Here is a 22223-nt window from a genome sequence, read left to right as displayed (position 1 = left end):
GGGAGGCTGTGGAAGCAGATACATTAACGGCATTCAAAAGGCATCTCGACAAATATATGGATAGGATGGGTATAGAGGGATATGGCACAAGGAAGTGCTGAGGGTTTTGGCTAAGGTTGGTATCATGACCACTACAGGCTTGGAGGGCCGAAGGGCCTGTTCCTGTGCTGTATTGTTCTTGGTTAACCCACTTATGAAAACATCCAAACCTAGCAAGACATGAGGTAGGTGTGGCCTTCTTCCTGCACCATGGAAATGCCCAGCTTTCCATAAACTATGAAAAGCATGTGGCAGAAACAGCCACTGGAAGGGGCAGTGAACTAGAGAAAGACTGATGCAGCTACAAAGAGCCCTGCATTGATCCAACCAGACCATACCTTCAAACAATAAGAGTGACCATCTGATGTCCCATCATGAATGTCTATGTGAGGTAACTGATAAACTAAAACATGATGATGAAGAGCAGTGACCGCATGTTTCACATCATCAATCTTGTGGAAAAAATAAATACTATGTCACCATCCATTTGCCTGCCAACATTCAATGTAGTATGTTTTGGAAATTATTAATTCTTGACTAAGATTGAAACAGGGGTATCTGCCAACATACAACCTCTGCCAACAATAAATTACTTGTATCCACACACAGATCATGGCGAAGACTACTGCTGCTCAACTTTCAGTGTAAAATGGTTCATTAATTCCGCTTGCAGGATCCTGGCGCACAAGTACAATCATTCCTTGGCATTCTGTGACCTCTAACTGGTGACAATCCATTGAATCAGTCAAACCCCACACTGCAGATCAACCTCAGGAACCAGTCCTATCACCTTAGTTCATACCTAAAATCGCGATATGCAGAACGTTTTGACAAAATTGGCAGTGGTTAAGTGAGCTGTAAAGTTACGCTTCCAGGAGAATGCAAATCCGTCCATTGATTTAGTGCACATTTTGCATTTATACAAACTGTGGGAAAACCTTCATTGTAGGGTGGCCTGCATCAACTCAGCATGTCCATGAGCACCTGAGACCATTTTGGCTTCATTGAGAATTCATTTCCCAGCGAGTAATTTTTAAAGATATATCATCACACCAGAATCTTTGCAACCTGACATTCTTCAACAACTTTATTGCTCAGACATGGACATAGATCGGATGAGAAGATTCACAAGAGAGACAGTCTGACCACTGTGCTACCATGCCGCCCATGGTAGGTCGAACATAGAGGGGAAATCTACAATAAATGGCAAAATTCTGAGGAATATAGAAAATCAGAGAGATCTGGACGTACAGGTCCACAGGCCATTGAAAATGGAAACACAAGTGGACAAGTTAGTCAAGAAAACATATGGACTGCTTGCCTTCATTGGACGGGGCATCGAGTATAAAAACTGGCAAGTCATGCTGCAGTTGCACAGAACCTTGGTAAGGCCGCACTTGAAATATTGCGCACAATTCTGGTCGCCACACTACCTGAAGGATATGGAGGCTTTGGAGAGGGTGCGGAGGAGGTTTTCCAGGATTTTGCCTGGTCTGGAGGGTGTTAACTATGCGGAGAGGCTGAATAGACTTGGACAGTTTTCTTTAGAACGTCATAGGTTTAGTGGTGACCTGATAGAGGTCTATAAGATTATGAGAGGAATGGATAGAATGGATGGGCAGGCATTCTATCCAAAGAACAAAGAACAAAGAAAAGTACACCACAGGAACAGGCCCTTCAGCCCTCCAAGCCTGTGACGACCATGCCGCCCGTCTAAACTAAAATCTTCTGCAATTCCGGGGTCCATATCCCTCTATTCCCATCCTATTCATGTATTTGCTAAGATGCCCCTTAAACGTCACTATCGTCCCTGCTTCCATCACCTCCTCCGGCAGCGAGTTCCAGGCACCCACTTACCTCGTACATCTCCTCTAAACCTTGCCACTCGCACATTAAACCTATGCCCCCTAGTAATTGACCCCTCTACCCTAGGAAAAAGCCTCTGACTATCCACTCTGTCTATGCCCCTCATAATTTTGTAGACCTCTATCAGGTCGCCCCTCAACCTCCGTCGTTCCAGTGAGAACAAACTGAGTTTATTCAACCTCTCGTCATAGCTAATGCATTCCACACCAGGCAACATCCTGGTAAATCTCTCTAAAGCCGCCACATCCTTCTGGTAGTGTGGCGACCAGAATTGAACACTATACTCCAAGTGTGACCTCACGAAGGTCACCCTCCAGGGTGGAGGGGTCAGTCACCAGGGGGCAAAGATTTAAGGTCCGTGGAGATGTGCGAGGCAGGTTTTTTATGCAGAGGGTGGTGAGTGCCTGGAACGCGTTGCCAGGGGAAGTTGTGGAAGCAGATACATTAACGGTGTTCAAAAGGCATCTCGACAAATACATGGATAGGATGGGTATAGAGGGATACGGCACTAGGAAGTGCTGAAGTTTTGGCCAAGGGTGGTATCATGACCAGTACTGGCTTGGAGGGCTGAAGGGCCTGTTCCTGTGCTGCATTGTTCCTTGTTCTTTGTATATAACAGATTAAAACTGTGAGATTCATGTCAGTGTTCCTTATTCCAGTAATGTTCAACATTGTATTATTTGTATTGAATTTGCGTTCCAAATCCATGAATTTATTTCTGCCTTTCTCTCTCAACTGTATTTTGCATTTCACGACAGTACCTCCTCCATTTCTGTAAGCCAGGTAAGGGAATCTCCAAACGTTGCTCAAACCCACAGCACAGCCGATCACCGAGAGCAAGTAGTCAGTCTTCGAGGACCAGTTACCTCGCTCCACATTCTCGTCACCTTCAACCACATGCCCATTTTTGACAGCCTGGGGGGAGGGGGGGGGGGGGGGGGGGGGGGGGGAGAAGAGAGGAAATGGCCGACTCAGGAATTAACTTTCTCAAACTGGAGCTCAAACAGAAAGTACAGTTTTCACCCACTGCAGAAACACTGCATTTAACAGCAATCGGTTAGGGGTTTGGAAACACCCGAAACTTCACAGAGAGACTCTGCATATCACAACAACCAAAATCCTCAAATCATCTGCACTTCCCAGAGTTTTTCATGAATTCACTGCCATGGATTGATACTCACTGTGTCCTCTGGATGGTCATTCTGTGAGAACACAGATAGAACACATTCTCTCCTCCCCATTGTTGGACAATTCTATCACTTGTTCGAGGGTTGGAATTTGGGACATCGATGAACTTTGTACAGCTCTGCTAAATTGGTTTCTGATTAATAATTTTCATACCAGGCAATGACCCTACCAATGTCAGAAGTTTGTCTATTAACCTAAGGAAAAGAGTGAAAGGAGCCAGGAGTCTAAAAGAGCATGAGAGGAGACAGGCAAGAAATACAAAGGAGTACAGATTAGTGCTGCACAATTATAATAGAAGTGTTTGGTAACAAATAAGGTTCCTAGCTAACGTAAATAAGGGCCCCAGCTAACGTAATTTTTTATTCCAAAGAGTAACCAGGTTAATCGAGAGGGGCGTCATGGCATGAAACCTCAGACCCGTGTTATATTCCTCCGGCACAATGTGGGAAACGAGGGATGCTTCCAGCATCCCTGCTGACCATGAGTGCATACGGTGTGCCCAAATGCAGCTTCTAGCTCTCCAATTTTGGCGCTGGTGCTGCGGGTGGACTCAGTGTTGAGCATGTGTGTGCTGAGGAATTCATGCATATCATGTTTAGCGAGGTAGCTACACCGCAGGTGAGGATTTTACACGCAGAAAGGGAATGCATGACCATTAGGAAGAGTAAAACACTCAGGAAGGTACTGCTGGAACCCTGTGGTCATCCCCCTCTCAAACATATATACCGCTTTGGATACTGCCTTCTGTGACCGAGCCAGTTCTGTATCCATCTTGCCACCTCATCTCTGATCCCGTGTGCCTTCACCTTTTGTACTAGTCTGCCACGGCACCACGGGTGATTCTATTGCTCAGATGGGTGGGAGGTAAATGAGTGGCAGGGCTATAGTGACAGGGGATTCAATAGTTTGTGCTGTATTCTGTGTTCTTTGTCTAGCAATGAATGTACAGAGCTGCTGATGACTTAGCCAGAACCAGGATTTATTAATGTACAAGTGGCAAGGTAACGATCAGATACAGAGCAAGTTATCATAGAGTTACTTTAGACGCTCCTGGAACTACCCCTATCCACGACTGTCCTCATGCATGCCTTACAACCTTCTGGCAATAGCCGGGTGTGGCCTGGCTTATATCTGACTCCACCTGCTGGTGGGAGGTCACACTACGGAATAACGTAGTGTGGGGCAGCACGGTAGCATAGTGGTTAGCACAATTGCTTCACAGCTCCAGGGTCCCAGGTTCGATTCCCGGCTTGGGTCACTGTCTGTGCGGCGTGTGCATGTTCTCCCCGTGTCTGCGTGGGTTTCCTCCGGGTGCTCCGGTTTCCTCCCACAGTCCAAAGATGTGCAGGTTAGGTGGATTGGCCACGCTAAATTGCCCTTAGTGTCCAAAATTGCCCTTAATGTTGGGTGGTGTTACTGGGTTATGGGGATAGGGTGGAGGTGTTGACCTTGGGTAGGGTGCTCTTTCCAAGAGCCGGTGCAGACTCGATGGGCCGAATGGCCTCCTTCTGCACTGTAAATTCTATGATAAAATTCTATGAATACATGGAATATTATCTACAGGCATTTCACCACAATCAGACGCTTCTGTGGCCGAAAACATGAAACAAGGATGGTATGCTGCCTTCCTGGTGCCAGGGTTCGGGATGTCACCGAGCGGCTGCAGAGAATTTTGAGGGGAGGGAAGGTGAGCAGCCAGTGGTCGTGATACACATCGGTACCAATGACATAGGTCAACTAAGTAATGAGGACCTGCAAGACGAGTACAGGAAGTTAGGAGATAAACTAAAATGCAGGACCTCAAATGTAGTAATCTCAGGATTACTCCCAATTCCACACACTAGAGGGAGTAGGAGTAAGAGGATAGATCAGATGAATGTGTGGCTGGAGAGATGGTGTAGCGGGACCGGAAGGGATTCAGATTCTTGAGGCACTGGGACCGGTTCTTGGGAAAATGGCAGCTGTACAAACAGGATGGGTTGCACCCAGGCAGAGCTGGGACCAATGTCCTGGCAGGTGCTATCGCTAGTTCTGTTGTGGAGTATTTAAATTAGTGTGGCAGAGGGAGTAGGTTCAGATAGATCAAACCCAGATCAGAAAAATGGAGGTTGAACATTAGCTAGTGATGTAGAAGATGGAATAATGGACTTGGAATTACAGGAGACACAAAGTTTTAAAAGTGTCCAGCAAGGGAAAATGGTGGGGTTGAACTGTTTATACTTCAATGCAAGGAGTGTTACAAACAAGGTAGATGAATTAAGGGCACAAGTAGACACATGGCAGGAGGATGGTATTGCTATCACGGAAACCTGGCGAAAGGACGGGCAAAACTGGAAGCTCAATAAACCTTTTGATAGAAAATCAGACACGATAGAGTGGGAGGTAAATAGGAGCGGGAGTAGCACTAATGGTTAAAGAATCAATTCCAGTTGTGAGAAGGGATGATATCGTAAATGGGTCAACAAACGAGGCTTTATGGGTTGAGCTTAGGAATAAACTGTTGAATATTGCACCCAGCAAGGTTTTCGGCGATTATTTTTACATTTCTGCAATTAGAAAAGACTCTCATTCTTAAGCACATCTCACGGGCTGTAAATTCCGAGCTCCAGGGCAGTATAACTGTGGAGGTACGTACCCCAAAGATGAGTTAAAGACCCTCCTCCCAGGTTCCCATCAAAGGATTGCATGGCAATTGCCAGCAAGTGCAAATTTTCCAGTGGGAAATTGTGCTGCGCTGGAAGCCATCCGAAAATGCGATTTAAATCTCAAATTTCGGATGGTTACATCAATAGCTCCCCAGAAAAAAAGTTTAAAGAATTAAAACGACTTCTGCTTTTGCTTTTGTAGTTACATTGTATATGTTGTCATCCACTCTGAACTAGATCTCATCTTTAAAAAAAGCTAACTCACAAAATGGTTGAGTGATTTAACAACAGCAGACAAACTCTGAATTTAGAATTTTCAGTCTCTGCTGAACCTTCAGCAACAGTGTCTAAAGGTCAACCCAAGGTATAAATCGAGTGGTTACCCTTTCGCTGTCTGTAACTGCATTTTTGGCGAGAGCGCCTTCCACTTCCGGCCTTGTTGGAATATAACTCCTCCCCTTTCCCCTTGAGAGTTCTTCGAGTTGCAGTTTCGTTTGTGCATTTTGCAATTGCCGAGCCCTCACAAAAACATCCTCATTTTAGGAATCTGTGCTTCAAATACGTCCAGAATTTGAAAAGAAACAGCAGAGGAATTGTCCAATGTAAGTATCCCCACCCCTGGATCCATGGTGAGGACAGTTAAAGATCTCAGTTTCTCTTTGTACTGTTTAACTTATTTAAAACTGGTGTTGTCGCAATCCTGAATCCCAGAGCTCAAAGTGCAGGCTCTGAAATTGGACACGGTGGGTGAACGGTTCATGATGGCATTTTAACTTTTTTCTCCTGTTTTCCCTCGTATTGTGTCTGAGACACACCCCTTGCTGCCTCAACACAATTCTGATGGTCTAACTTCCTTTAGAGGCTCCAATACATTATTGGTTGTAAAACGTTGGTGTTATAATGCTGTATAAAATGTTGGTTAGGCCACAGCTAACGGTGTGCAGTTTTGGAATCCACATTATAGGAGGAATGTGATAGCACTGGCAAGGGAGCAGAGGAGATTTACCAGGATATTACCTGGGCTGGAGAGTTTTAGTTATGAAGAGAGATTGGATAGACCGGGGTTGTTTCCTTGGAGCAGAGCAGACTGTGAACATAGAACATACAGTGCAGAAGGAGGCCATTCGGCCCATCGATTCTGCACCGACCCACTTAAGCCCTCACTTCCACCCTATTCCCGTAACCCAATAACCCCTCCTAACCTTTTTGGACACTAAGGGCAATTTAGCATGGCCAATCCACCTAACCTGCACATCTTTGGACTGTGCAAGGAAACCGAAGCACCTGGTGGAAACCCACGCAGACACGGGGAGAACATGCAGACTCCACACAGACAGTGACCCAGCGGGGAATCGAACCCTGGGACCCTGGCGCTGTGAAGACCCAGTGCTAGCCACTTGTGCTACTGTGCTGCCGTGCGGGGTGGGGGGGACATGATTGAGATGTATAAAATTGCGAGGAGTAGACAGGAAGAAATGTTTCCCCTTGGTGGAGGGATCAATTAGCAGGGACAGGAGGTTGAGAGGAGATGTGAGGAACAACATTTTTACCCAGAGGGTGGTGGGAGTCTGGAACGTGCTGCCGGAAAGGGTAGTGGAGGCAGAGACCCTCAACATTTAAATAGAATTTAGATGTGCACTTGCGATTCCAAGTCCTACAACGCAAAGGGTGAAGTGCAGGAAAATGGGATTAGAATAGTTAGGTGGGTGTTTTTGACTGGCGCAGACGGGAAGGACCGAAGGGCCTTTTCTGTGCTGCATGACTCCATGACCTTAATATTAGCTGATATTAGTTGTTCATTGTTGTCTCTCCTCCTCAGCTGTCACATCTACTCTCACTTCAAAAAACCACCGAGACTCCTTGATCCTTGCAAATTATTGGGGCAGCACGGTAGCCTTGTGGAAAGCACAATTGCTTCACAGCTCCAGGGTCCCAGGTTCGATTCCGGCTTGGGTCACTGTCTGTGCGGAGTCTGCACATCCTCCCCGTGTGTGCGTGGGTTTCCTCCGGGTGCTCCGGTTTCCTCCCACAGGTGCAGGTTAGGTGGATTGGCCATGGTAAATTGCCCTTGGTGTCCAAAATTGCCCTTAGTGTTGGCTGTGGTTACAGGGTTATGGGGATAGGGTGGCGGTTTTGACCTTGGGTAGGGTGCTCTTTCCAAGAGCCGGTGCAGACTCGATGGGCCAAATGGCCTCCTTCTGCACTGTAAATTCTATGATACTCTATGATTGCCCCAGGTCCAAATTCCCTGCTCTCTCCAAAGTGCTTGAATGTGTTATTCCTCCCATGCCCATCTTTCCTGGGACTGCCATGTTTGAATCCCTCCAATCGGGTTTCAGCAGGTGGTGACTCAGGGCACCTGCATTGATGATGTGTGTGCCAGGGCAGTGCTTGAAGGAGTAATCATAGGCCTCCAACAATAATGCCCATTATTGAATCCGAGCCACAGCAATGGGAGGAAATCACTTTGTCCTCTTTAAAAAGGCTCAGCATGGGCTTATGGTCTGTGATGATCATAAAGTGCCGGCTACAGACAGTGAGTGAAATGTCTTTGCTCCAACATCAAAGCCAGTCCCTCCGTTTTTGATTTGGGCATACCGCCTTTCTGTATCTGCTAAGATTCGATATGGGTACACTATGGGTCACTCAGTGCCATTGTCCCACCAATGGGAAAGGACTGCCCCAACTCCGTATGGCAAGGCATCACGATGTTGGGTGATTGCAGTTGTTGCTTTACCTTTGTGAATGCTTGTCTTGTGACGCCTGACACGATCCTTCAACAGTGTGTGTAAGGGTGCCAGTAAAGCAGCCAAGTTGGGGATGAATTTCCCTCACTAATTTATAAGGCCAAGGAATCACTTCATTTTGGTCATGTTTCGCAGAGTGGGTGCTTCGTTGATGGCCTTCACTTTGTCCTCTCCAGGGTGCAGGCTGTCTAATTCAACCCAGTACCCAAGGTAGGTTACTTCATCTACTTTGAACAAGCACTTTTCCCACTTGAGGTGGACACCAGCATCAGAGAACCATCTCAGGACCGCCTCCAGATTTATAGAATCCTAGAATCCTTACAGTGCAGGAGGGCCGAAGGCCCATCAAGTCTGCACCGACTCACCAAAAGTGCACCCGAGCCAGGAACACTCTCTTTCCCCCCCCCCATCTACCCAGCCCTATCCCCATAACCTAACCTGCGCTTCCCTGGACAAATGTTCTTTTTCTGTCGCTTCTTTGATTAACACATCGTCGTGGTACACTGCCACCTTAGGCAGCCCTTGGAGGATATTTTCCATTACACACTGAAAAATGATGTATATTGAGACTCCAAAAGGCGTGGGTGTTCATACATGTCCATATGGATATCGATGTCCATATGGATATTGATGCTTACATAATTTCTGGATGCCGTATTGAACTCTAGCTGGAGGTACGGATGGCTTATCTGAAGCTTTGGTAAAAGCATGGCCCCCTGCCAGTTTAGCATCATGGTTCTCAGTATCGCTCGAGGTGGGAAGCTTTGTTAACGGTTAGTTTGTACTCCCTGCAAAAGCGAACCACCTTTTCGGGCTTGAGGACTAGGACTGCTGCTGTGGCCACTCTGCAAACTGTAGTGGGCGAATGATCCCAAGGCTCTCTCACTGCTCGGGTTTGAATTCCACCTTGGTGTGCAAGATGTATGGGACTGGCCATACCCAAAGTACCTTGGTAGGACGTCAGGTCTGTGTGGATCTTCGCCCTTGCTCCTCCGAAGCCTTCCTGGAATATCTCAGGATATTTCCTGATGACCTCATATAGAGCACCGATTCCCAATTTTAAAATTTGTTGCCAGTCCAGGCTGATCCTTTCGAGCCAGTCTCTGTTCAGAAAACTGGGCCCTGATCCTTGTACGACTATTGTGGTGTCGGACCATCTGCTGCTCATGGCTATCCGGGGTCACGGTAGTTCCTATGATCCTCAGAGCTTCCCTTGGATGCATGGCCAACCTGGCCCTGGTGGCCCGCAGGCCCAGGAGCACGATGCCTGTTCGGAGACACCTGAAAGTTGGCTCCCCAATGATGACTCCTGTGTCCACTTCCATTTCCAGGAAGTCGACTAGGAGTTTAATTTTGATAGGAGCAATATTAGGGTGCTGGTAAAGTAAAATTTGCATCATTTTGTCCTGTTCAGGCTGGTGAACTTGTAAGACCCAGAGCTGAGGTAACTTTGGTGGGACACATTGTAGCGCAACAATTATTCACTCAAGTCAAGAAGAGATTAAATCAATCGAGGCTTTATTAAGCAAGACTTGTTCCCCAGCAGCTCAGTTACAGAATGCGGCTGCTGGGCGAATCCGAGCTCTTATACTCTGCCTTCTGGGTGGAGCCAGCAGGCGGCAGATCCAGCCAGGACCGGGAACTGTCAGCCAATAGCCTCTCGGCTTCACAGGTACCGTACTACCCCTAATACATACCACCACACACATACTGTCGATTCTGGCAGCCTTGCCTGGGTCAAGTCCATAAGTCTACAACACTACAGCAGTCTTGCACTGGACACCTCTAGTCCTCCGGGGAGACTTCCCTAGAATTTCTGGGGCTTCCCGGTCGTCAGTTTTGACCCCTAAATGCCATGGCCGATGATAAACAGGCGGTCGGGTGGGGCCCATGGTTGCCTTTGGTGAGGAAACTGGTCATTCTGCCTGGAGGTTCTCCTGTCCGTGCTCCTGTCCATTGATCCTTGAAGTTCTTGGTCCCCTTGGCAATTTCCAGGGGCAGCTTCAGTTCGATGACTCTTTAAGGTCTAGAGTGGGCTCTGAAAGCAGTTTTTCCTGCGTCACAACATTATTTATTCCACCTAACAACTGATCTCGTAGCATCTCCAGTAGGGATGGCCCAAACTTGCAGTGCTCCACCAGTTTCCTGATCCCGGTCAGGAATTCAGTCATGGATTCTCTAGGGTTCCTTCCAACTGTGTCAAATCTGTAACCCTGGAGAATTGATGGTCTTGGTTTGTAGTGGTTTGCCACTAACTCTACCAGATCGTCAAAGGTTTTGTGTCGCTGACGCAGGGCATGTCAGGCTCTTAATGATGCCGAATGTCGGGGCTCTACAAGTATTCAGAAGCATTACCTTGTGTCGGCTGTCACCTATGCCGTTGGCATAAAAAAAACACATTCCACATACTGGAGGTTGTCCTTTATGCCCTCATCATACGGCTTGAGCTTCCCGAACAGTGGCATTTTCTTCACCAGGGTTTAGAAAACACCAAAGTATATTATGTAGTCCACCTGACCTATAACTGTTTATTGATTTTGGTTACGATGAGAATAAGGGTCTGCCTTTCAGGTGTTATTCAACAGAAATCTTGGTGCTTTGAATCAAAAAACAGGCTTTATTCTACAAATTTAGTTAACATTCTTATAAACACATGCAGTAAGTCTTTTTATCAACTACAAACATAAATACCCCACACAGCTACAGTAATCTATGTATAGCCCTTAATGAATCCCCCCTTTACTGTTCCAATTTAATAACAAGATCCAAGTAAAAGCCAGAACCCCCTTTAAATAAGACTTGGTATTGATGTCCCACTGGAGCTTCAAGGAAGGCTGTCTAGAATCCATACTTGATTCTCGGCGCCAATGTAGTGAATCTAGGAGACACAAAGAAGAAGGCCAAACTAATTTATTTTAAACTCAAAAGTAAAGCCGCCATCACGGCGTACAACACAAATGCCCCAGCCCGGACTCCTGGTCTGGAAACTTTACTTAATGGTCTGCTGATGTGTCCCAGCTGGGCGGGCTTCCACCCACTACATGGGAGCCTGTACTTGACAAATCCCATGGTCCTCGTGTGGGTTATCACAACAATAAATAAGATTCTAAATTTTTATCGAACATATAACTCAATTTTTCCAATATAACCATTATTGATTCATTAATTGTAACTTAAGGCACACCACTGATTCAATTATCTGTTGCTAACCCACAGCCAATTAATACAATCATCTTTAATTAATACATCGGTTTTCTAAAAACAGTTTGAAGAAGTCAATTGTTTTGTTACTAATTCCACTTACTTTGAGCATAGAGCCTTATTCTTGAGCCAGATCTTGGCAGAATATGATGTTCTGTAACTTATCAAAATTGGAAGGGAATGTATGTATTTGAACAATTCTGATAGCTCCGCAGTTTCTGAAAGCATTGTGTCCAGTCTTTTCAATAGCAATTATCTACTGCATCATTTCACTCATTTTAACTTAACCAAACGACATTTTTTAAATAACCATGTCCTTTCTGACTTGGTTTGAATACTTTGATAGTTGATAGATTGAGTGCTTTGATAGTTAATAAAGAAAAGTAACAGAATATGAAATGGCCGCAGAGAGCCACATGTTATCTCTCTGTGTCCTCACAGTTTACCTTCCCATCTAGCTTACATCATCAATAGACATAGATACATGACTCATTGTCTCTTCACCTAAGTCATTAATATAGATTGTAAAAAGCTGAGGCCCCAGCACTGATCCTTGCAATAAAAGGCAAAGTCGCCATAGTCAGAGATGACCATAGGCTTTGAGGGGGAGAGCTGACTGGTGGTGATTTAACCTGAGGGTCACCACACCAGGTTTGATTCCGGCTTGGGTCACTGTCTGTGCGGAGTCTGCACATCCTCCCCGTGTGTGCGTGGGTTTCCTCCGGGTGCTCCGGTTTCCTCCCACAATCCAAAGATGTGCAGGTTAGGTGGATTGGGCATGATAAATTGCCCTTAGTGTTGGGTGGGGTTACTGGGTTATGGGGATAGGATGGAGGTGTCGACCGTGGGTGGGGTGCTCTTTCCAAGAGTCGGTGCAGACTCGATGGGCCGAATGGCCTCCTTCTGCACTGTAAATTCTATGAAAACTATGAAACTAAAACCTCAGGCGAGGGTCAAGGTTGAGAAGGCAGGGCCTTCATGAATAACCTCAGCCGGAACGGAAATTGAACCCACGCTGCTGGTCTTGCTCGGCATTATGAACCAGTTGTCCAGCCAACTGAGCTAAACCGGTCCCTATTCACTGCCAACCAACTTGAAAAAACCCTGCTCTTTTCCTCTTTATGCTTCTCGTCCTTTAACCAAACCTCTATCCATGACAATACTGCATGAGCCTTTATCTTGCATATTAAACTTTTGTGTGCCACCTTATCAGATGCTTTTTGGAAATTTTCCCCCAACAGCAGTTGATGTTTGTCTTGGTGTGCATCCCTGAGTACAATCTGGAGAGCACAAAGTCCTGTGTCATGGAGATGCTCCGGGTGAACCTCGACAAAAGCCATTGCATCTCTCCACAATGTTTTTTTGCAAAGGTACAGTCCAGGAGGAGGATGGTAATCTCGTCCCCATCACAGCCTCTTTGAGAGCAGCACGTGGAGGCAGTGAGACTCCGGGCATGTAGAAAGGATCTGATGAAATGAAAAATGAAAATGAAAATCGCTTATTGTCACAAGTAGGCTTCAAATGAAGTTACTGTGAAAAGCCCCTAGTCGCCACATTCCGGCGCCTGTTCGGGGAGGCTGTTACGGGAATCGAACCGTGCTGCTGGCCTGCCTCGGTCTGCTTTCAAAGCCAGCGATTTAGCCCTGTATCTAAAAACCTGAGAGGCATTCAGATCAAAGCCTCCCGTTATATGGAAGACTTACTTACCTGATGGTAAGTAACCCTCTAATCACCAGCTAAGATACATCTTGGTGCTTATTTGAAAGTCTCGCGAATGAGGTATACTGCCAAATACCTTTGATAATCTGCTTAGGGAACCATCGGACAGCATACATCGTGAGGGTGTTTCGCATGGAACAATGCCAGATGAATTTGTGGTCAAAGGTGTTTTCTGCATAAATATTCCCACAAAGGACAGGTGAAATGAAAAAAATGAAAATCGCTTATTGTCACAAGTAGGCTTCAAATGAAGTTACTGTGAAAAGCCCCTAGTCGCCACATTCCGGCGCCTGTTCGGGGAGGCTGTTACGGGACTGGTCCATGGGTGGCAATGTGGTCAGACCCATCCTTCATGATACCAGCTACAGATAGAACCTCAGCATGTAGCGACACTTGCTGTTTGCATACCTAGGGTGTACTCTCAGCCTGATGTAGCTGCAAACAGCAGTGGCCATCAGGGTGATGTTGGGGAGATTTTTTTCCCTTTTATCTAGAGATTTGTTGACTGTATTTCTGCATATCCTTTCTCCAGTTAAAGCAGGAACCATTGCATCTCTCTCCACATTGTTTTTTGCAAAGGCACATTCCAGGAGGAGGGTGATAGTCTCTTCCCTATCACATGCTGAAGTTCTATCTGTAACTGGTAACTGTCACGGTGGAAGATTTGAGTATGGGCCAGACCAGAGCAACACTGAGAGCGCCTTGTTCCTGATGACCAGGTTCTTACCTGCTATGGAGAGAGAGCTTGGTCCTACATGCGTTGTTTCTGTTTCACCTTGGCAACACATTCCTTCCGGTTTTCGGCATACGCTCCAACCCCTATAAACTTATCTCCTGCACCTTCAAGGTAGTCTGACCCAACAGTGAGAGTTCAGGATCAGTTATCCCTGTTTCCAGAGAATAAGGCCTCGCCGTTGCTATGAGTTACCTTGGCTCATGAGGCCGGTTTGAACTGGGCACAAGATGCTCGTCAGTCTGTGCACTGACAGTGGGTCTGAGCAGTAGACCGTGACATCTTCCATATAACTGGAGGCTTTGATCTGAATGCCTCTCATACCTGGGATTGTCATCCACAATTACATCTGCATTCTTCCTGCTGGACTCCGCAAAAAGGCCTTTTCAACATGCTAAAGTTTTTAGAGGACTCCAGATTTGATTGAAAAACTTTCCAATTCCCTGATGTTTGTTTCGAGTAATTGGATCCCCAAACTTCAGTTTGGAGAGTACATACATTGTGTGGGTGTGTGATATTCTGCCAAAGGCCTTCCCCTGGTCTAAGATGATGATACCGGTTACCCCATTTGTCCTGAACATAGGTGATGGTATTCCTGAGTAGCTTGAGGCACAGTTTCCTCTCAGGAGATGACTGAGAAATTAATTCAGGCTGTGGAATTATCCCATTCTGAGATGGGCTTTGTCATGATTGGACCTTAACAAACACTGAACGCTTGTTGTGGGTGGACTAACTTTAACCGATGCAGTTTAACACGGGAACAAAATTGAGTAGCAGGAAAAGTGGAAACCCAAAAATGTTTTCCAACAGCCTGAAAAACTTGGAAACATAGAAAATAGGAGCAGGAGTAGATCAAAGGCAGCATGGTAGCACAAGTGGCTCGCACTATGGCTTCACAGTGCCAGGGTCCCAAGATCGATTCCCCGCTGGGTCACTGTCTGTACAGAGTCTGCACGTTCTTCCCGTGTCTGCGTGGGTTTTCTCCGCGTGCTCCGGTTTCCTCCCACAGTCCAAAGATGTGCATGTTGGGTGGATTGGCCATGATAAATTACCCTTAGTGACCAAAAAGGTTAGGAGAGGTTATTGGGTTACGGGGATAGGGTGGAAGTGAGAGCTTAAATGTGTTGGTGCAGACTCGATGGGCCGAATGGCCTCCTTCTGCACTGTATGTTCTATTTGGCCCTTCGAAGCGGTTCCTCTGTGATCGTGGCTGATCCTCTATCTCAAACCCATACTCCCTTTCCCTCCCTTTGCCCCGAGACACCTTTCGAGTCTAGAAATCTATCTATTCTTTCTTCGATATATTCATTGACTTGGGCTCCATAGCCTTCTGTGGTAGAGAATGCAACAAGTTCACCACCTATGAGTGAAGAAGTTTCTCCTCATCTCAGTCCTACCCTGTATCCTGAGACTGTGACCCCTTGTTCTAGACCCCACCCCCTGCCCAGACAGGAAACATCATCCCTGCATCCAATCTATCCAGCCCGGTCAGTATTTTATATGTTTCAATTAGAGCCCCTCTTGTTCTTCCAAATTTGAGTGAATACGGGCGCAGTTGACCCAATCTCTCCTTGTACGGCAATCCTGCCATCCTAGGAATCCATCTGGTGAACCTTTGCTGCACTTCCTCTATGACCAGTATATCTATCTTTTCTGAGATAAGGAGACCAAAACTGCGCACAGTACTCCTGGTGTGGTCTCACCAAGGCCCTGTACAGCTGCAGTAGCATCCTCTTTGCTCCTGTTATCAAGTCCTCTTTCAATGAAGGCCAACATACCATTTGCCTCCCTAACTGCTTGGTGTACCTGCACGTTTACTTTCAGAGACTGGTGTACTCGGACACCCAGGTCCCTTTTGTACGTCAACATTTCCCAGTCTATCTCCATTTAAATAACACTCTGCCATTCTGTTTCTCCATCTGAAGTGGAGAACTTCAAATGTACGCATGTTACACTGCATCTGCCATGTATTTGTCCACTCGCTCAACTAAATCATCTTGAAGCCTATTAACATACTACTCACATTCCCACCAGGTTTAATGTTGTCAGCAAACTAGGGAATATTACATTTGGTTTCCTCATCCAAATCATTGATATATATTGTGAATAGCTGGGGCCCAAGCATTGTTCCTTGTGGGACCCCACTAGTCACCGCCTGCCACTTCAAAAAAGACCCATTTACTCTTTGTTTCCTGTCTGCTAACCAAGTCTGAATCCATTCATGCCAATATATTAACCCCAATCCCATGTGCTTTAATTTTGTACAGTAACTCTTATGTGGGACTTCACCAGAAGCCTTGCCCAACTGCTGACACAATTCTACATTTGTGTCAATAAAAAACCCAATTACAGCGGATCCTGGAAATAGGGAACAAAAACAGAAAATGCTGGAAAGCTCAGCATCTGTGGATTGAGAAATAAAGTTTTAGGTTTTCCTTCAAAATGCCATTTTTGTTAAACTTTGCTCGATAGAGCAACACGATGCCAGATAACACCTGCAATAAAGTTCTGAGACTGCCTGCCGTGCGGTGCGGAGGATGGGGGTGGGGGGGGGGGAGGGGGAGGGGGGTGCCTCTTTGGCAGGAGTGGAAGATCCCACTGGTGGGAAGGGCTAGAAAATCCCACCCCTTGTCTAACATTTATATGCTTATGTTCTTTTCAGAATTCAAATGGACCAGCTTACTCTTGCCAAGTTCTTCCCTGCTCAGGAAAGAGCAAAGCTACAATATAAATGTAAGACTGAATTGGAATCAGTGGTTCTTCAGATGAAGAGTAAGTCAGACCATTTAGACAATGTGCAGCTTAACATTGCAGTGATGGGTGATGTGGGTTCAGGGAAATCCACCTTCATCAATGCAATGAGAGATCTTCGGAGCGATGATCAAGGAGCTGCTCCAACTGGGAATGAAGAAACCCGGATGGAGCCGACCAGGTATCCTTATCGCGCTCTGCCTAATGTCCAACTCTGGGACCTTCCAGGAACAAATTCCTTTGGTTTTGAACTAAATAATTACCTAAAACAGGTGAAGTTTGAAAACTTTGACTTTTTCATCATTGTGTCCCAGGCCCGATTCAGAGAGAACGATGCAGAAATTGCCAAAAAGATTCAGGAACAGGGTAAAGAGTTCTACTATATCCGATCCAAAATAGACAATGATGCTCGCTCACTGAAGATGCAAGGTGCTGACCTGAATGACGGCTGGAGCACAATCCGCAGGGACTGTATCAGTAACTTCCAAAGTGTTGGGGTGACACCACCAGACATTTTTCTGATCTCTAGTTTTGAGCGGGAGGAATATGACTTCCCGAGCTTGAAGTCCACCCTCGCCAGGGATCTCCCGAACATTAAATCAAATGTTTTCTCTCTCTCAATCCCAAAGATGATGCTGGAAATCACAGAGCCCAAAAGAAGCACATTGATGAAGAGAGTCTGGTTATTGACCATTCTCTCTGGAGCAGTGGGTGCAATGCCAGTGTTAGTTCCAGTGTCAAAGCCTGTGCCAGTGCCATTACCAGTGTTGTCTTCCTTTACAACAATTATGATCACACTTGCTGGGTGGATATACCTCAGGAAACAGCTGGGACTCAGTGGCAGGTTTGTGCAAAAAGTGGCCGACAAAGTCACTAAGCCCAGTTCATTTCTGAAAGCAGAAATGAATCGACGATTGCCAAGGAGGATATCACCAGCAGTTACCAACGTGCTGTTGGGAATCACCATCGCCACCTGTACGATAACAGGGATCAAACACGGCTTCAGTCCAATGGCCTTCTCTCTCTTTGGGGCTGTGTCGTCCTTTGCTTTTACCTACAAGTTACTGAAGGATTCACTGAACGACCGTTTGGAAACTCCACAACGGCTGGTCCAGGCTGCGCTAAGCAGGGATTGAAATAATTCCCTGCACATTACACCGATCAATGTAATTTTGTAAAGAATGTAGTCATGTTTGATCTTGAATACGTCAGATTATTGATCAGGTCAGAAGTCAAACTCATTTTCTATTCTGGGCCTAGTCCAATTTCCTGGAATATATTATTATTAAACTTCATTAAAATAGAAATAGATGAAGATTGTCTATATTGATATTTGCTTGCATTTAGATTTAATTTACTGTTCCTGCTGCTCCATGATGCTAAGCACCTCTTAGCTTGGATGACTGAATCAACAGTTGGAGCTAATGATTTGACTGAGGCTGGCCTTTGGGCAACAACATGAGGATCACTTGTCCCTATTGAACTTTTGTGCCTCGTTCACTGATCCTGGAAGTGAATCCCACAGCTTCAAAGCTCCCTTGTAAAGAAATTTCTCCTGATCACTGATCTTACATTTAATTTTGTCTCGGGTCTTCGTGGTTTGCCCCTTGATCTTGGAAGCAAGCTGCTTCGATCTAACCCACCCCTTTCATCATTTCTATCATATTGCACTAGAATATTTGTTAACTAGGAGAAGGAAGAACCCTTCTTCTCTAACAGAAAGTTAGAATGAGGCCGAGACTGAACCACTTGCCTTACTGGACAGGAATGCACTTGTCTTGTTTGACGTCCTGTATTCCTGGGGGTGGATTCTCCCTTGCCCGACGTCAGGATCGGGATTCCTGATCAGGCAGATTACAACATCCCCGAAAACGAGCTTGGCGCCCAGCTCAGAATGACGGCCTGATACTGGGATTCTGACGGAATCCGGTGAACTCCCCTCCATGCATATATTTGCATTGTTCAGGAGAGACTTGTACCTGAACCTGACTCCCAGTGCCAATGGAGATCAGTCCTGATTCTCCGCTGCCGGGAGCAGTTCAACTCCAAAACGGAGAATTCCGGCCCTGATCTATTATAATACCATAATTACTGTCTTAGCGACTGTTTGCTGTTAATCACTAGCACACAAGACACTCTGCTGTACACACCTTGTAAATATTTATCTCTGAGTCCTCCAGAGTGAGGAGGAAAACTGCAAGAAGATGGGAAAACGAGAGTTCTTCCCTCAGCAATCTGTGTGTGTTTTACATCTTTATTGTTCAAAAAGTATCTCGCTTTGAGCTTTTATCATGATTTCTTTGAAAGATATTTTCTCCCTTGTTCAAGTGAGAACAACAACAACCTGCATTCATATAGCATCTTTAATGTGGTAAAAAATTTGAAACTGTTTGACGGGAATGATTATAAACCACAATGGGCACGATCGTCCCAAAAGGGAACAAAGTCCCCGAGCGAGTACGTTTAGCCACGTGTTCCCCCACTATGCCGGAACTCCCCATTGTAGCGAGAGATCAGGACGCTATTTTTAAATGGCAACATGGGAGGGGCATCCCCTAACACCCACATGTCAACCCCGGCCAGATCACATGTGCTCAAAAAATGCCAGCTTGGCAGTGCCCCTGCCAATGCCACCTGGGCACCTTGGCAGGGCCAGGCTGGCACCGAGGGTGGCAGGCTAACACTGCCAGGGCACCACCCTGCCCAAACGGCATGCAGCTGGGGGCCTCCAATCCCCTCGGATACCCCCACGAGTGCCATTCTTTCTGGTCTCCGTTTGTGGGGACGAGTTTTTTTTTTTCCCCAAAAATATACTTTATTCATAAAATCTATCATAAACATTACAGAACATTTCGAATTGTCTTGACTGTACATTTCCATCAGAGTTACACATTCCCTTGACTTTCTTCCATTCAATTTTGATAACCTTACACACATATCGCTCTTTACGTTACAATTCCTTCTTAAACATTTACATTGTCATGTTTCTTTTATACATTGGAGTGTTAATCACCCAGGGTCTTTAACTTTTTTTTTCAAAAAATATACTTTATTTTTGTGGGGATGAGTACCAAACAGCGCTCGCTTGAGGTCCCCAAGTGAAAGGGGTTGTAACCCAAAGCCTCGGGTATCTTGGGATCTGCATATTAGAGTAAGGCTTACTGTTTCGCTCTAATATGCAGATTTCCTAAAACCTGATCCCGCCCATTATGGTCAGGATTCGCTGGTGAGATTGCGTTGCCGGATAGATCCTGAGAGCGGGGTGTCCCGGCTTTCACTGGCCGTGCTGCGCCACGGCGCGATGTCTTCCATCGCAGCATGGCCGGAGGATCGCGCCCAATAAGACGTAGTGACACATAAGGAGATATTCGGGCAGATGAACAAACGTTTGGTCAAAGAGTTAGGGTTTAAGTTAGCATCTTAACAAAGGAAAGCAAGAAGAGAGCATCAAAGGAAAGTGAGAAGAGAGCAGGAAAAGGTTTAGGGCGGACTCGGCCAACAATGATTTACTGACTAAAATTGGGAATGTTCAAAATTGGAGGCGTGCAAAGTTTTTGGAGGGCTGCAGGTTTGGAGAGATGAGGACATGGAGAGATTTGAAAGCAAGGTTGAGAATTTTTCAGTCATGTACAGGGTTGATGGGTATGAGTTGGGATGTGGATGAGCTCAGGTTTATGGAGGTAGAATGTGGCAGGCCAGAGATTCTATTAGAAACGTGGATATAAAGGTAACTAATGCATGGATGAGGGCTTCAGCAGCAGATAAGCTGAAACAGGCAGAGTTGAAGGGTGTTACATAGGTACAAGTATTGATGGGACAGATGTGTGAACATCTGAAGGGCAATACATCACCAAATTTGCAGTCTTTTTTAGCCTCCGATAGCCTCCAGAGAAAGTGATGGAGGCAGTGGCTAGGAAATCAATGGTGATCAAAGACAACACTTTGATCTTCCCAATGTTTATTTGGAGGACATTATTGCTCATCCATGGAATGGCAAGCCCGGTAGAGACAGTAGAGGAGTCAAAGGGGACAGCACGGTAGTACAAGTGGATAGCACTGTGGCTTCACAGCACCAGGGTCCCAGGTTCGATTCCCCGCTGGGTCACTGTCTGTGCAGAGTCTGCACGTTCTCCCCATGTCTGCGTGGGTTTCCTCCGGGTGCTCCGGTTTCCTCCCACAGTCCAAAGACGTGCAGGTTAGGTGGATTGGCCATGATAAATTGCCCTTAGTGACCAAAAAGGTTAGGGGGGGATAGGGTGGAAGTGAGGGCTTAAGTGGGTCGGTGCAGACTCGATGGGCCGAATGGCCTCCTTCTGCACTGTATGTTCTATGTATGTAAAGGAGGCAGTGGTGAGATAGAGCAAGGTGTTATCGGCATACATGTGGAGACTGATACACTTTTCATTTTTTAAAATAAATTTAGACTGCCCAAATCTTATTATTTTCCAATTATGGGCCAATTTAGCGTGGCCAATTGACCTACCAACCACATCTTTTTGGGTTGTGTGGGTGAGACCCATGCAGGCACGGGGAGAATGTGAAAACTCCACATGGACAGTGACCCAGGGCCGGGATTGAACTCGAGTCCTTGGCGCCATGAAACAGCAGTGCTAACCACTGCACCACCGTTTCAATAATGATACTGAGGAACAGAGAATGAAGGAGTTGATGATAAATTCTGGGGAAACTATTGAAGATGTGACTCAACCAGATTCAACAATTCACTTTATGTGATATCATAAATAGCTGAACATAGCAAAGGGTACAGACCCAGACAATATCCAGGATCTGGTGTTCAGAACTTGTGCTCCAAAACTTGCCACACCCTTAGCCAAGCTGTTCCAGTACAGCTAAAAGACTGCCATTCATCCAACAATGTGAAAAATTGTCCAGGTATGTCCTGTACACTTAAAGTTTGACAAATCCAACCCAACAATTAACGTCCTATCAATCTTCACTCTGATGGAAAGTGTTGGCAGTGCTATCAAGTGGAAATTATACACCAATAACCTGCTCACTGGTGCTCAGTTTGGGTTCTGCCAGGGTCACTCAGCTCTTGACCGCATTACAGGCCTGATCCAAACCAAGAGCTGAACTCCAGCATTGAGTTGAGAGTGACTGTCCTTGACATGAAGACAGCATTTGACTGAACATGGCATCAAGGAGCCCTAGCTAAACGAGTCAATGGAAATCAGGGGGAAAACTCTCCGCTATTTGTAGTCATATCTGGCACAAAGGAAGATGATTGTGGTGGCTGGAGGTCGATCACCTCTGCTGCAGACATCACTTCAGCAGTTCCTCAGGGTAGTGTCCTAGGCCATATTCAGCTGCTTC

General features: G+C 46.1%; 2 protein-coding genes across 7 annotated transcripts in view; one reads left to right on the top strand and one right to left on the bottom strand.

The window, feature by feature from the left end:
• LOC140420885 (sodium- and chloride-dependent neutral and basic amino acid transporter B(0+)-like) overlaps positions 1–6247 on the bottom strand; it is a 138165-nt gene extending 131918 nt beyond the window's left edge. For 5 of the 6 annotated variants that reach the window (XM_072504998.1, XM_072504993.1, XM_072504997.1 and 2 more), the window contains exons 1-2: positions 3087–3212; positions 2667–2820 (exon numbers count right to left, since the gene is read on the bottom strand). In XM_072504998.1, the coding sequence (XP_072361099.1) occupies positions 2667–2820; positions 3087–3146 (214 nt within the window). In that variant the 5' untranslated portion in view covers positions 3147–3212. Of the gene's footprint in view, positions 1–2666; positions 2821–3086; positions 3213–6121 lie in introns of those variants that run through there. The other variant, XM_072504999.1, reaches the window with a different exon arrangement.
• Positions 6175–18204, top strand: LOC140420884 (interferon-inducible GTPase 5-like). The gene is made up of 2 exons (XM_072504992.1): positions 6175–6340; positions 16801–18204. The coding sequence occupies exon 2, from the start codon at positions 16808–16810 to the stop codon at positions 18023–18025; it is 1218 nt and encodes a 405-aa protein (XP_072361093.1). The 5' UTR covers positions 6175–6340; positions 16801–16807; the 3' UTR covers positions 18026–18204.
• Positions 18205–22223: the final 4019 nt, after the last annotated feature.

This window comes from Scyliorhinus torazame, chromosome 5, assembly GCF_047496885.1.
Source record: "Scyliorhinus torazame isolate Kashiwa2021f chromosome 5, sScyTor2.1, whole genome shotgun sequence".
Taxonomy (NCBI): domain Eukaryota; kingdom Metazoa; phylum Chordata; class Chondrichthyes; order Carcharhiniformes; family Scyliorhinidae; genus Scyliorhinus; species Scyliorhinus torazame.
This window is presented reverse-complemented; position numbering and strand designations above follow the sequence as displayed.